The sequence below is a fragment of the Hemitrygon akajei genome, chromosome 15 (genome assembly GCF_048418815.1).
Source record: "Hemitrygon akajei chromosome 15, sHemAka1.3, whole genome shotgun sequence".
Classification (NCBI taxonomy): domain Eukaryota; kingdom Metazoa; phylum Chordata; class Chondrichthyes; order Myliobatiformes; family Dasyatidae; genus Hemitrygon; species Hemitrygon akajei.
In genome coordinates this window covers 58,741,171-58,757,837 of record NC_133138.1, presented here as the reverse complement: position 1 = coordinate 58,757,837, position 16,667 = coordinate 58,741,171, and the positions used below count along the sequence as shown (strand labels likewise).

General features: G+C 38.1%; 1 protein-coding gene across 4 annotated transcripts in view; it reads right to left on the bottom strand.

Moving 5' to 3' along the window:
• fbxo38 (F-box protein 38) overlaps positions 1 to 16,667 on the bottom strand; it is a 75,854-nt gene that overhangs the window by 24,937 nt on the left and 34,250 nt on the right. For all 4 annotated transcript variants that reach the window (XM_073067633.1, XM_073067634.1, XM_073067636.1 and 1 more), the window contains exons 13-15: positions 15,606 to 15,719; positions 11,186 to 11,359; positions 9,713 to 10,489 (exon numbers count right to left, since the gene is read on the bottom strand). In XM_073067633.1, coding sequence (XP_072923734.1) covers positions 9,713 to 10,489; positions 11,186 to 11,359; positions 15,606 to 15,719 — 1,065 coding nt within the window. The remainder of the gene's footprint in view (positions 1 to 9,712; positions 10,490 to 11,185; positions 11,360 to 15,605; positions 15,720 to 16,667) is intronic.

Here is a 16,667-nt window from a genome sequence, read left to right as displayed (position 1 = left end):
GCTTGGAAGGTGCAAAACTAAGACTTAAAACATCAATGAACTAAATACTATTTAAAATTTTGGAGTTAAGCATGTAAAATGGATTTTTACCACCGTAAATTAAATGCCTGAATTGTCAATATTACCATCAGTAGGAATACAGTCAGCCCTCCTTATCCGCGGGTTCCACATGCGTGGATTCAATCAACCACGGATCAGGAAAACCCACAAGTTCTCTCTCCAGCACTTGTTGTTTGAACATGTACACTTTTTTTCTTGTCATTATTCCCTAAACAATACAGTATAACAACTATTTACATTTTATTAGGTATTATAAATAATTTAGAGATGACTTAAAGTATACAGGTGCACACATGCAGATCGGGAAGTGAAAATAAAATGGAAAGTTCTCCAAGTTGGCACAGGTACATCCCTTATTATTTAGCGTCAGTTAGACAAACGTTTGTCTTAGCATATATTTTACCTTTCTATGCATATAAAACACTTAAGAAACGTATGAATTTCAATAATTAAACGACCGCGTTGCTTAGTAATAATTGTAGCTTTCATCGGGGCAGGGCCTCCACATGCTCCATTATTCTCACTTTATCCTTTAAAATTGTTCTGATCATTGACCAACTGTAGCCTAACACTTTTCCAATGACTGACAGCATTTCACCTCTCTCCGATCATTTTATTATTTCTACTCTATTTTCGATCGTGATCGTTTTCCATCAACAGAACAGAAACACTGCAGGCAGTGGGTCCCGAACTCCGCTGAGCCCTAAAGTCCACCACACTGAGACAGGTTAAATAAAGGACTTGAGCATTCGCTTTTTCTGGTATCCGCGGGGGGGTCCCAGAACCAATCCCCCGGAGATAATAAGGCCGACTGTATATACATGGATGATAGTTGAGACTGAATAATCTTTTCCTTTGCTTCACTAGCTACTCATAACCTCACAGAAAATGTTTTTAATTGTCCTTAATTTTTTGAGATACAGTGTGTAGTATGTCCTTCTGGCCCTATAAGCCACATTGCTCAGCAACACCCAATTTAATCATAGATTAACCACGGAACGATTAACATTGAGTACATCCAACTCTTCTGGCAGGGTCGCCTGGGTGAGAGTGTCTGATGTTGGTAGATCTGATGACCTATCAACTGGTACATCTTTGGACCATGGGAAGAAACTGGAGCACCCGGAGGAAACCCGCCTGCTCAGGGAGAGAACAAACTCTTTACAGACAGTGATGGGAATGAAAGGTATTGTTTGATGATTTCACATTGTCCAGTTTTATCCTTGCTTTCTTAAGATCACGCTTGGGTCTTAACTTATTTTAAAAAGCATCAAAGATAATTTTCTAACATTTGAGTTATTTTACACCTAATGATAAACACAAGTTAATGCCCAGTTTTGTTCATCCGATTCTGGAAAACAATGCTCTCCTGTTGAATAATTGTTCATTAATGCATATTGGATAGCTTTCAGTTCTCATTCAGTTGAAGAAAGAGTCACTTTGAATTTGATTCTGTCTTCTCATTCTTGGGTTGTGACAAACATTACTACAGAAATAACTAAATAACTGGCTGATAAGCCACCTAGATGCTGTACAATCACAGATGTTTAATAACTACATTTTAATAAGTAGAAGTGCAATAAAGTAAAGGCCACTTTGCCGTAAATGAATGCTTTGTTCCATAAGGACAAACACAATTTGAAGCATCATGGATATTTTCGCAATTAAAAAAAATATGAAACATAACATTTTTAAGGATTTAAAGCATTTTCAGGGTCAAATAATCTCCCTTGGTGCCATTATGTTTCTGAGATTCTGTTTATAAAATCACAATTTCTAGTAAATGATGCACACTAAATAAATTTGAAGATATTAAATAATGCATTCAAAACGGAGATGCCCCAGTGGTTGCTGATCAGTTTTTTTGTATGCTTTGGAATTATGAGTCAGGGGCAACGTTGAAGAAATTAATTGCAATGGAAAATATTCAGGACTCAACATTATTCTAAAGATGCACACATTTTTTTTTAGGTCTGAAGACCAGCGAATACATAAAGAGCAACAAAATTTAAAGATCATGTTAATTAGAGCAGTGTATGAACAGAAGCAAGGATATGTGGGGCATGCAATAGTGAACAATTTAGGAAGAAACTACACATGCTGGAATTATGAACGAAAAACAGAAAATGTTGGAGTTATTTATGATTCAGATACTGTTTCAGGATGATGATCTTTTATGAATTCTGATTGAAATCAACAATCGGAAACATTAACTGTTTCACTCTCCACAAATGCTGCCTGTTCTGCTGTACATCTCCAGAATTTTCTGTATTTTTGGTTTGGAAAAAGAGTATTGGAATTAAAGGACCCAGTTGTCTCTAAATCAGTTTTAAAGTCAAAATTATTCTCCAATAATGAAGGAATATACCCAGTAAAATATTTCTAAAGCTCTAGCTCCCACTACAACTGGATCCTCTTCATCAGAAGACCACTCAGTGCAGGTCAGAAATAACATCTCCTCTTTGCTGACAATCAACATTAGCACACCTCAAGAATGCATAGAGGAATTGTCCATGGTTGGAAAAATAATGCGGCTGTATTAAATTCCTCACTACTGATTGAGGCCCCCCATTTTAAGGGCCTGGACAGAGTGGAATTTGTGAGACATGTCCAAGAAAGTGTGTCTTTCATTCTTAAAATATAGTTAAGAGTTTATATTTAGAGGATCCTACCCAATACAGTGCAATATAGAGCCTCCTCTTAAGGATTGAGGAAAGGCGAGTAACTGAAGTTGTAGTTTCGGGGCACCTAGGGGACCTGGAACTGTCTGGTATGGAGGGGCTACTGCACAGGACCGAAAGAAGCTGCAGAAGGCTGTAAATCTAGTCAGCTCCATCTTGGGACCTAGCCTACAAAATACCCAGGACATCTTTATGGAGCGATGTCTTAGAAAGGCAGCGCCCATTATAAGGACCTCCAGCACCTGGGGCATGTCCTTTTCTCACTGTTACTAACAGGTAGGAGATACAGAAGCCTGAAGACACACACTCAGCGATTCAGGAACAGCTTCTTCCCCTCTACCATCTGATTCCTAAATGGACATCGAAGCTTTGGACACTATCTCACTTTTTCTTACATATACAGTCGGTTCTCCTTAACCGCGAGGGATTGGTTCTGGGACCCCTCACGGATACCAAAAAACATGGCTGCTCAAGTCCCTTATTCAACCCGTCTCAATGCGGTGGACTTTAGGACCCAGCAGAACCCCAGACCTTATTTAACCTGCTTCAGTGCGGTGGACATTAGGACCTGGTGGAGGACTTCTGAATCCGCAGTGTTTCTGTTCACGAAAATAATCACCATCAGGATTAAAAATAAAGTGGAAATAATAAAGTGATCGGAAAGAGGTGAAACGCCATCTGTTATTGGAAAAGTGTTAGGCTACAGTCGGTCGACGATCGGAACAATTTTAAAGGATAAAGTGAGAAAGGCCCTGCCCTGATGAAAGCTACAAATATTACTAAGCAATGCAGTAGTTTAATTATTGGGTTTTGGGTTTTTTGATCCTCCACATCAACCAGGCATGGACGGAGAGCACACTCGGAAGCGAACTGTCACTGGATCGAACTCGGGAACTTTCGTTCCCATGCCCGGCACTGAAACATACATTCTTAAGTGTTTTATATGCATAGAAAGGTTAAGTATTTACTATATACTAAGACAAACGTTTTGGACTAACTGATGCTAAATAATAAGGGATGTACCTGTTCTGACTTACTTAGTAAGAGAACATCCAATTTTTTTCAATCTCGATCTATGATAACCTACGCAAATCCTCCCAACTACTTTAATTCATCTCTAGATTACTTATAATACCTAATACAATGTAAATGCTGTGTAAAGTAGTTGTTATACTGCATTGTTTAGGGAATAATGACAAGAAAAAAAAAGTCTGTACATGCTCGAACAACAAGTGCTGGAAGAGCACTTCCGGGTTTTCTCGATTCGTGGTTGGTTGAATTCGCGCATGCGGAACTCGCGGATATGGAAGGCCGACTATACAGTATTCCTGTTTTTGCACACTTTTAAAAAATCTGTTCAATATACATAATTGATTTACTTGTCCATTTATTATGTCTTGTTTTATTTATTATTTTTTTCTCTCTCTCTCTCTGCTAGATTATGTATTGCATTGAACTGCTGCTGCTAAGTTAACAAATTTCACGTCATATGCCGATGATAATAAAGCTGATTCTGAAAAGAAGGGAGCACTTTGGCTAGAGAACATAATTCTATTAGCTTTAAGATAGTGATCATAAAAGATAGAACTAGTCCACAGGTTAAGGTACTAAAACTGCAGCAAAGATGATTTTGAGGGAAATTTGAAAGGATTGAGAAGCGGAAGGCTTTTAAGTGTGAAAGCAAGTGTCCAGGAGCAGAATGTTCCTGTTACAGTGAAGGGTAAATCTGGCAAGTTTAGGGATCCTTGGCTGCCAAGAGATACCGAGTCAAGAAAAAGGAAGAATACACTGAGTTTAGAAGGACAGGACTAAGTAAATACCTTGATGACTATAAAGAGATTAGGAATACTCTTAAAAAGAAAATCAAGAGGGCAGAGAATAGGTAGGAGATGGATCTGGTAGGGAAGACTAAGAAAAATCTCAATAAGTTCTATAGCTACATTAAGAGTAAAGGGGTGGCTAGGGAGAGAGTAGGTCCTATTAGTGATCAGCAGGGCTGCCTATGTCTCAAGCAGCAGGAGATGGGTAGGTTTTTTTTTACTGAATATTTCTCCTTGGTGTTTACTGAAAAAAATCATAGTTGCTCAAGAGATGAGTAAAACAAATGAAGATGCTTTCATATTACTAGGGAGGAAGTATTTGCAGCCTACAGCATTTTAAGGTGGATAAATCTCCATGGCCTAACCAAGTACATCCTGGCCCTTTGTGGAAGGTGAGAGGAGAAATTGCAAAGTCCCTTGCAGAAATACAGTTGGAAGAAAAAGTTTGTGAACCCTTTGCAATTACCTGGTTTTCTGCATTAATTACCCATAAAACATAGCATGATCATCTAAGTCACAATAAAAGACAAACACAATCTGCCTAAACTAATAACACACAAATAATTGTACTTCTTATGTCTTCATTGAAAACATTGTTTAATTATACAGAGTCCAGGCTGGAAAAAGTATGTGAACCTTTGGATTTAGTAACTCGTAGAACCTCCTTTAGCAGCAATAACTTGCAGGCCCCGGAGGCAGCAAAGCAGCCCCAAACCATGATGCTCCTTCCACCATGCTTCACAGTTAGGATGAGGTTTTGGTGTTGATGTGTAGTGCCCTTTTTCCTCCAAACATAGTGGAGTGCATTTCTATCAAAAAGTTCAACTTCTGTCTCATTTGTCCGCAGAACATTGTCCCAGAAACATTGTGGAACATCCATGTGATCTTTTGCAAACTTGTGACATGCAGCAATTATTTTTTTTGAGAGCAGTAGTTTCCTCCATGGTGTCCTATCATGAACAGCATTCTTGTTCAGTGTTTTTCTTATAGTGGACGCATGAACAGAGACTTTAGCAAGTTCTAGAGATTTCTGCAGATCTTTTCCTGTTATCCTTCGGTTCTTTTTCACCTCCTTCAGCATTGTATATTGTGCTCCTGGTGTGATCTTTACAGAACACCCACTTCTAGGGAGAGTAGCAACAGTACTGAATTTCCTCCATTTATAGATAATTTATCTTACTGTGGACTGATGAACACTCAGAAATGATCTTTAGAAATTATTTTGTAGCCTTTTCCAGCTTCATGCATCTCTACAATTCTTCTAAGGTCCTATGAAAGTTCTTTTGATCAAGGCATGGTGTACATAAATAGATCTTACTGGAGAAGAGCAGGCTCTGTCAGTAATCTGTGTGTCTTTTTTATAGGGCAGGGCACCTCTACAACCCACACCACCAATTACATCACATTGATTGGAACATCCAGTCAAGATGGCACTCCTTCAATGGACATCTTCCAGATAGCTTACATAAATTATTTTTTTAACTTCTTTTAAGTCTGTTTTTCACCTTGTATGTGTTCCTGCAACTGCTACAGCCTGTGATTTACAGTTTAGAGATAGTTTGAGTGATTCAGCGCTTTGCTGTCTCCGAGAAGATTCTCTGAAGCAAGCGGGTACTTGGACTTCCCTGATGTGAAGACATTTCACTGGCTGAAGTGTCCATTAATTGCCGTTAAAGTGTCAAGGAAGATTGAGACATCCAGTCACATCTGGAAGGTGAGCGAGAGTTTCAGCACCAACTGCTTACCTTTTGATCGCTGCCAGAGAAGGAGTCTGTGAGCGACCTATCACCTTGTGGTTCGCTGTGGCAGGTGGGTAGGCCTCCCTCTCTGCCTCATGTAGTATCCCTCTCTTTTGATGACTATTGCTGGTATTGTCAGATGGTATCATGAATCTGCGTTTATGAATTGGATTACTGCGTCTATAGACTGTGGACTTTTTCAGACTTATGGTTTTTATATATTTTTTTAAATCACCCATTCCTTTTCCATTTTGTTGTGTGAGGGGTGGGTGTTTGGGGGTTGATTTTCCTGTTCTGTTTTGTGCAGGGAAGGGATGTTTTGGGAGGGCTGATGATTGGGATGCTGTTCTTTTTTGTGTGGAGGGGGCTGGGGGAGGTAGGTTTGATGTTTCTCTCTGGATGACTCTCATGTCCTTTCTTTGTTCCATGACTATATGGAGGGAAATTACAGAGCTGTATTTGGAAACATGCATTGATACTAAATGAACCTTTGAAATAGTTTTTGTAGAAGGCATTATTCCAGAGGCTCACATGCTTTTTTGAACTTAAGATTTTGATTGCTCAAATGGTGTACTCACCATTGATGAGAAGAAGTACAAATGTCTGTGTGATATTGGTTTAGGCATGTTGTGTTTATCAATTATTGTGACTTACATGAAGATCAGACCACATTTTATGAGAAATTAATGCAGAAAACCAGGTAATTGAAAGGGGTTCACAAACTTTTCCTTGCAACTGTTATTTGCTAACTGGAGGATGGCTAATGTATTCTGTTGTTTATAAAGGATAGCAAGGATACGTCATAGAACTACACCCCAGTCAGAACGACATCAGTAGTGGATAAGTAATTGAAGGAATTCTGAAGGACAGAATCTATTATAATTTGGATAGCTAGAGGAGTCAGTGTGGCTTTGTATGTAGAAAGTCATGTTTGATGAACCTTTTAGATTTTCTGAAGGTAGATGAGAGGAGGGCAGTGGATGTTGTCTATTTGGACTTTAAAAAGGCCTTCGAAAAGGTCCTGCATGGTAGACTGCTCTGAAAGGTAAAATCCCATAGAATCCCTGAAAAGCCTGTACAGTTGGTTCATAAATTGGCTGAGGTAGGAAGCTAAAGGTTGTTTCTTAAAATATAAGTTGGTGACTACTGGAGTGCTGCAGGGGTTAGTGTTGGTATCTATGTTATTCCTTATTTATATAAATAAATTAGTTTGTGAATACGCAAGGCTTGATCAGTAAGTTTGCAGCTGACTAGGTGCCGTGGTTGGTAATGAAGACGGTTGTTACAGATTACAAGGGGACCCTGGTCAGTTTGGGACGTGACTGAGGAGTGGCAATTGGATTTTTATATACTGTAGATAAGTGTGAGGTAATATATTTTGTGAAGTAAAACCAATATGGGTTTTATACAATGATTAGTGGGCACTTGGGTGTACAATAGAACAGAGAGGCTTGGGAGCATAACTGCAGAGTTCACTGAAAGCAATATCAGAAGTGACAGGGTGGTGAAAAATCCATTCATCATGCTGGCTTTCTTCAGCCAGGCACTGAGAATAGGAGCTGGGACATTATGTGGCACTTATGTAAGTTGTTAATGGTCGACCTTATAGAAATGTCTGAAATTATGAGGGGCATAAATAAGGTAGATGGTAATAGTGTTTCTCCAGGGTATGCAAGACCAAAATTAGTGAACATAGGTTTGGGGTGCAACATGAAAGATTTAAAAGGGACCCGAGGGCCATTTTTTTCATGCAGAGGGTGGTGAGTATATGAAACAACAAGTGGTTAAGGGAGGTACAATAGTATAATTTAAGTAACACTTGAATAGGTACACAGAACGATGGGGCTCCAAAGGATATAGACTGAACATGGGAAATTGGGATTGGCTGGGTGGGCATCGTGGTCAACATGGACTCATTGAATCAAAAAGCCTATATCTGTGCTGTATAGCTCTCTGACTTTAACTACAGTCAATGATGCTTAGGGCTAATGGTACTTTGGGTCAGGAGACCATGAAAAGCATCAACATTAAACTTGAACAAATTCCTGGCAATCAACATCAAAATGCTTTACTTAAGAGTCATTCAAGTTTTTTTCCTCCCCCGTACATTAAATTTGTTCAAAACCAAACTTTAGCTATTAAAACTAGGTCTGTGATTTTCATGCAGGTGTTTCTGAGTATGTTATCTATCAATTCCCAAGTTATAGATAACATCTAAGCTCTCACTTAACTTTGTGTACCCCAGCAGGCTTAAATATGGGAAATAACAGTGCAAAGCCTGTATGAGACCAAGTCAAATATCTAAATCTTATTGATTAGTAGGCAAAAGAGAAAGTTATTTAATAAGGTAGTAATCTATCCTTAGATTTGTTTAAAATGCATGTTTTAAAATAATTTACATCCATTTTAATAGTTTTAAATGCCTAAAATCACAGGCATTAGAAAATATTGAAACCTGAAACAGTTATGACAGAAGGCAAAGGTCCTCAGCCAGCTTTGCCTTCTGTCAGAATCTGCCAGGAACCTCACAAGGGTTGGATGTGCATCACTTTGTCACTTGAGGCCCAGTTACAGCTAAGACCTAGGAACGTTAAATACAGATGGTCAAAGAGATTAGCCCACTGCATCCAGCTCAAGTATCTGCGGCCATGAAGGACCACTGAAATGAAGAAGCAGACCAGATCCAGCATGTCAGCCTATTGCATCCCCAAGGCTTGTTATATGTGTGGCTGCCACAAAAAAAATTAAAACTAATGTTTAGCTGCTAAGAATGGTTGAGAAAGAGGCTGATTTTCCTTTAGTTCAGTGGAGTGAACCTCAATGTAATGATGTGATGAAAAGACCCAGATGGATGGTTTGCCAAATAAGATTTTCACTCTACCTAGGTACACGTGACAATAATAAAGCAATTTAACTTCATATGCAGAGAGCAAAGGTACATGTACAAAGAATCAACTTTGTTGCAGTGCTATGTAAAACAGTAATTCTATTTGTAGAACACTATCAAATTAGTTGCCAGGTTTGTCCAAATAATAAATTGAGCTCAACTTCAAAATTAATCACTTAAATTGAAGGACTTTGGGATTATCTGAACCTCTGAAAAAACCTTTTTCAAATAGATACCTTTGTCAAGATTAATATTTGCAAAGCAGCTAAGTGAAGTGTTTCATACAGAAAAATAGCAAACAACAACAGAGATGCATTGGTGTAGGGCTGGGGTCCACTGACCCCTTGTTTAATGGTATTGTCCATGACATTAAAAAGGTTAGGAAGCTCTGGTGTAGAGAAGGGATGTGCATGGATGAACTAAATTGTTATCCTATTCCATATTCGTATTACAGCAAAAAATTTCAACAGTTAGTACTATTAAGTATAAAGCATTGCAAAAAAATTGCAGTTAAATATGCTTTACCTGGCTCTGTGATCAATGGAATCTGGCCAAATTTGCTACTTGATCTTGTAACAGGTCTTCGTGGATAGCCTTCATGCTGGCCCCCTTTGGAGTACATAGGATGATGATTCACATTCTCTGTGTCTCTGGTAACACCACACTCACCATTAGTCCTCCCATTATCAACATTCTGTTGCTCTTGGGTGCAAATGGAAGGTTCCCTCTGTGAAGGTTCTGTTACCATTGAATCTGTTTTACAGTGCCCTTTTATATCACAGTTCTCAGAAAAAGCCTTGCTTGTAGAAGGTTCTTCAGGCTCTGAGCATCCACACGTCCTCCTTTCATTTACCTGAGTTGTGTTGCACATGCAGGAAGTAGGAACTGAGCCGTTACTTGAGTTTTGCTCCTTGCTATTAGCCGAATCCCCAATACTATGCGTTGAACATGAATGGGTATGAATTCCACTATCAAACTGTGATGAATATGTTGCATTATAATGTCCACAGCCTCCATTCATGGTGTCTGTCCCCTTAGATTCCATACTCTGAGAAGATGCAACAATGTTTGAGTTGGCGGCTCCTGATGGACTTGAACAAATTCCAGTTGTAGAAGAAACATCTTTGTCTCTATTCTGCTCTGGGATATCACTGGCTGCTTTCATATCAGCTTTTATTTGCTCACTGGTCACTTGACAGCTTTTCTCACAACTGCTTTCATCCACTACGGATGGTCTTGGCAAACCGGACTGATTAACTGGGCTTTTTTTCCGTAATGGGGCCTTGCCTTTACCACAAATGCCTGCAAATAAAAATTAATCAAGCATCAAACAAATGTATTTTGCATTATGTCCAAATTGTTTAAAACTGTATTACTTACATTATACAAAAATCTCATCTAACTAAATAAGCTGGGGTTTTTTTGCAACTTGGAGAACAGCCAAAAATGAAAGTTATATTGATGAAAGCAGCTTCAAATGAACGTATAATAAAGGTTTTACTTGGATCAAATACCTCCAACTACGCTTTGGATTGGAAAACTGGAATAAAATAGGCCACAAGGCTTTAGGAAAAACTGTGGTAAATAAAATTAATATTCCTTAAACACATTCACATGTGTTTTTTTTAAGTGCTCAAATATGCTTTGCTGCAAATAACAGACTACTTCCAGAAAGACAGCAAGAATAATAATAAGAGAACTAGAGATGAAGGGAAAAATGAATTTTAATTGTTCAGATGGAAAATTTGAATTAAAACTCCAGTCAAGAACATTAGCCCCAATTAGTTTGAGAACTAACGTCCATATAGCAAATAATGAAAATTACCTATTCATTTCAAGCTGGCATTCATTTTTAAATACTAAATGTAATTATGTACAACACATCATGTCACTCAACACAAAATGTTTAACTGACAACTAACATCCAAAAGATGCTCAGATAATACACAAACGAAAGCTTCAGGGAAAAAATACAAGCACACCACCTTCAACACTCACCAGTTCCTTCACAAAGTACATGTGTACTTTTTGTCCCCTCATCTGAAAAATTATCACCATTGTGTCCATTCCAATTCCCAGAAGTATCCATGTTATATTCATCGTCATCTTCACTATCTGAATCATGTACAATTACTGGATTTACTTTGACAGTTGGCTGCAGTCCACTTGGTCCTAAATAAATGAGGTTACACATAGCTATAGTAAATGTATTGCTCAAAGTAAACACCTATATATATGGATTAAAATCAAGAAAGCAAGTACACAAATGTTCTGGAAACTAAAGGACTTGCATTTATTAAGAAAATTAATCATCTCTTGATGATCAACATACACATTTGAAATTTATTTACAACTAAGTGCAACGATTTAGTGTTTTTAATGAAGAGAATTCATAAGAACATTAAACAAAATGTGACAAGCCACTCAAAATACTAGGCCAGGTGAAGCTTTATTAACACAGTTGATGCATGTTAAAGCAAAAGTGTAGTGGGATAGAAGTTCAGTTGAGCTTCAGAATGACAAAGCTCAGGAAGCCGAACACAATAGACAATAATGGAGTAATTAAGATGTACAAGGGATCTAAATTGGGCAAATGCAGAAATTTGGGAGCAGTGGTGCATTTATACAATACCAGAGTAGATTGCCAACCTAGATTACAAGCACAACTCCCATAATTAAACACTCAAACTCAAAAATCCTCCACCAAGATTTAATAACTTGAAATCAAACTTTCCCTTTATATCAAATAATGAATGAACACAAGTCAAACTGATAAATCATATAGAAAGTATCCGGTATCCTGACAATGAAAATGTCACATTTATATTGCAAAACTGTTGTAAGAATTCTTAAGTATTAATTTGGATGTCTAACTTTACTAATACTGACTTAGTTTGGTAGAAAACTAAAGAATATCATGGCAGTAAAACAGCTATGCAACAAAATATTGCATGAAATCATTGCAGTCACAATTCAGCATTGCATTAGGATCTTCCAACAAAAATGAAGGATGACAAAGAGCCAAAAAACCTAAAATTATAAGACTAGTATATTCAACAAAGATAAAATTAATATTACAGTCCATCCACATGCAGAAACAATTTGGCTTTCTGACTCAAGCAGTAGTAGCCTCTGGAAGTGCTACAGATTAATATTTTCAATGGGTTTAAATTTACAGATTCAGTTCTTTCACTTTATCCATCTCATGAAGTTCCAAAATAAATGCAGCAAACTGTTAACTTAGCAATACTGGGTATTTGTCTTTCTGCCAGGAGTGGGGGGTGGGGTGTTAGGTTGGCACGATCTATAAGTTCTTTCTGCGCGGGGGGGGGGGGGGGTGTGGAAGGGTTGTTGCTCTTGCTGTCTGAGCAATTTAAATTTGCTATGATTTGATGTTCTTTGAGTTTGCTCGATTTGCTTTTCTGCTGGGGAGGGGGTGAAAGGTTGTTGCTCTTGTTGCCACTGTACAATTTAAATTTGGTACAATCTGTAAGGCTTTTTAGTGCAGGGGATTGGGGGTTGTTGATTTTGTTGCTGCACGAGTGATTTAAATTTGGTATGATTTGGGTTGGGATTTGATAATCTGTTTTGGTCACCATGAGAAAGATGAGGTTGCACTAGAGAAAATTCACCACAATGTTGCCTGGAAAAGGGATGCATTATGGGAAGAGATTGAATTGGCTGTATTTGTTTTATCCAGAACACAAGAGACTGAGGGGTGATCTCATAGGAGTTATATAAAATAAGAGGTATAAATGGTCAGAAACATTTTTCTTGTAGTTGGACAGTTAGAAACAAGAAAGCTTAAGTTTACGAAGAAAAGTAATAATTTTAAAGGGGATTTGACGAATATGCATTTTTTAATATGTACATTGGTTGATATCTGGTACTGGGGTTATTAGACAATAATGTTTTTAATGTATTAATTGGCAGGAAATGTACTCAGAGGGTATGGAGGCGAGTGACCAAAATGAAGAGTTTTAACTGTGAGGAAAGACTGGATAGATCAGGTTTGTTTTCAGTTGAAAGGGAGTTATAATGGGAAATCTTAAATTCAGGGGGGAGGCATTTCAAAACAGTTGCCTTGTATAAATGAATACACAAAAAAAATCTATCCTCTGCCTCATCATAAACAATACATTGAGTTTTATCAAGGTTTATATCAAGGATCAATATCATAATGGTGAGAAACATATAAAAGCCAAGGTAATTCAAAGGAAGTGATAAATGTCTTAAAAATTGGCTCAGTGACAGAAACAAAGTAATTTATCAACCAATATCTTAGTCTTGAAGGCAATCTCCTGTGAGATTCTACAAAGATCAATACTTGACCAAATGTTTTTCATAGAAACTATAAATGATTTACAGTAGATTCTAAAGCACAGCTGTGATACAAAACAAAACAACATGATAGACAGTAAGGAAGAAGGATATAGACTGGAAGTCTATATTCAGATGAGGAAGAACAAATGCAAATTTCAGAAGTAGAAAGTTATGGAATTGGATACAAATACAACAAATGCAATTTTAGGAACCAGTCAAATGAGTTTTCACTGCACTCTCACAATGGCAAGTAAATCAAATTTTCAATAAATTGACCAAAACTACATTCAAATGCAGTCTTGTTAAAGTCCTATATAATCAAGACATTATTACAATTGTCTTTATCCCGCTCCTGTGCCAATTGCTGGTAATGCTAGCATACATTACCCATCTGCATTCCCCTGAATATAAAAGAATAAGACATTTCAGATGATATTTTGCAAATCATAAGCAATTAATGCAGAAAACCAGGAGAATTGCAAAAGGTTCACAAACTTTTTCTTGCAACCGTATGGACTTTGATAATAAAACTTACTTAGAATGACAATTAAACTTGGAACATAAACTTGACTTCTTGTGAATGTTATGTACAATGTCCTGTGTATGTTACTCAAAATGGCTTCTTTGGTTTGTTACGAGTAGGAATGCTTCTTTGTCTGATAAATGTTTCTCTCACCGTTGTTTCGTTTTAGAATGGCTGATATGGTAATTGTATTCATTTGTTAATCAATGGGAAATGTTTTGTGAGGCTGGGAACTTGGGGGAGGGGTTGCGCGGGCTTGGAGTGTGAAGAGAGTCGGGAGGAAGACGGACGAGGAAGGCGGACGGGCGCTGGACTGCTCGTAAGACCACCAGGGTGGTCCCAGGTGCAAAGACGTGGCTGTCGGATGATTCGTTGATTGAGCTCCTACGATGTGCACTACACTGACTGAACTTTGATAAGTTGGCGCCTTTTGTTTTTTTCTTTCCTTGTATATATATATATTGTATTGCCTAATACTTCTTTAGTTAATGTTAGTAAACTCTATAAAGTGCATTTCATAACGGTATTTGGTGTGAAGTTGATACGGTGGGCGGCGCGAGGCATAAACTCGATTCTCACAGCACCTGCGTGTACGGGAGGTGGGGTTGGTGTGTGGCTGGATCTCCTTCTCCCCTAGACATATACCAGCCTTTTGGGTAAGTGTTACAGTTATATATCTGATGCCAAGTGCTTGTGATGTGGTTGCATGTTTTTTTTAAATTGTACCTGTGCATATGAAAATAAACTTTGTTTTTGTACTTTAGATTGCTTGCTGCATCTACAAACGTACAAAGGCACCCAGATTCCTTTAAATAGCAGCACTAACAAATTCTCTACATTTTACAAATATTGTTTTCCTTGCTTTGTATTAAGTACAAGATTTTAGATTTTCCCACATTTTATTTATTCTGCTATTATCTTGCCCACCCACTTCCAATTCACAATCAAAATATACTACTTTGTTACTCAGCCAATTATTGCAATTGATTATGAATAGCCAAAGCACAAGTACCAATCTTTCTGACAACACACTAATCACAGCCCACCAACCTGAGAAATATTAATTTACACATGCTCTTTACTTCCAGGTCATGCTAGTTTATAACTCCTATTTCCACATTCTTTTCTTGTTGATATCCCGTGTGGCAGCTTATCAAATCCTATGTAAATGCACCACTACATACACCATTTCCCCTTTATCTATTATATTAATAGTTTTCATAATGAAATTCAACAGCTTAATCAAACACAATTTCCTTTTCATAAGTCCATATTGAATCTACACAATACAATTCTTTTTTCAGGGTCCTGCTGTGACATTCTTCATCTATGCTGTATTGTCTTATAACTCTATGATTAGGGTCAAAGACATGAAACACCACAAATGATGTTTATCACTGAACATGTTGGCAGATATTTTATGACAAAGTGTATTGGTTAAGGTTAAATAATTTATTATTTAGCATCATGAGGAACTAAGGTGGCAAGTGTGAGAAGCATAAACAAAGCACAGAAGTGACAGGGATGATTTCTGCCCAAAAATCCAAACATTATATGCTCATAATAATTTACCTGCTTGCTCTTCATCAACATCCATGGAAGTCACAGATTGTTCACTATTTTGGTCATAATTACAGTCAGCACCACCTGGCCTGCTTTCCTCGACTGCTTCCTGAAGTCCTTGTTCTGAAATAGCAAAAGACCTCAATGACCTAACATATAGAAAGTAAAATAATAGGCAGCACTGTGTATTATTAATTACCAATACAAAGAAAATGTCACTATAACATCTGAAAAAGCCAATAAAGTAAACATGTGTTACTTATTTAAGTGATCTTAAGGAGCAACCCTTATGCTAACTGCAGCACCACAGCCTCAAGCAAACGCCATGTAACAATGATCCAGATTTTGGGAAGAGCTGCTCATGTTTTCTGTTGATCTCTGGACTATAAAATCCCACATTCTAGCTATACTGGACACTTTCCAGTTTGCCTACTGTTCAAACCAGTGCACTGATGATGCCATAGCCTCAGCCCTCCATTCTGTTCTGTCCGAAGTAAAATATTATTTCTCATACACCATGTTATTGTTCATGGACTTCAGCAGCTCAGTGCTTAACAAGATCATCCCTCAGAGATTGGCCGGTAAGCTGTCCTCGTTAGGACTCAACATTTCTCTCTGTAACTGAACCTTGGATTTCTTGATGGAAAGACCCCAGTCAGTCTGAGTTGGCAGCAACATCGCAAGTTCTACACATTGAGTACTGGTGCCTCCCAGGACTGTGTGCTCAGTACATTGCTGACTCATGACTGCACTGCCAGATTTAGCTCAAAATGCATCAAGTTCATTGATGATACAACAGTGGTTGGCCTCATCAACAACGATGAGTCGACATACAGAGAGAGGTAAAGAGGCTTGTAAAATGGTGTGAGAACAGCAACATCTCAAGCTCCATCGCTCTGAGTACTGGTGCCTCCCAGGACTGCGTGCTCAGTGTGCTGCTGACCCAACATGGACAAAAGAGATGTTTCTGGATTTCAGGAAGGTGCAGGGCAACCATTCTCCACTGCGCATTAATGGCTCCGCTGCAGAGAGTGGTGGACACAAACTTCTTCGGTGTGCACTTAAAAGAAA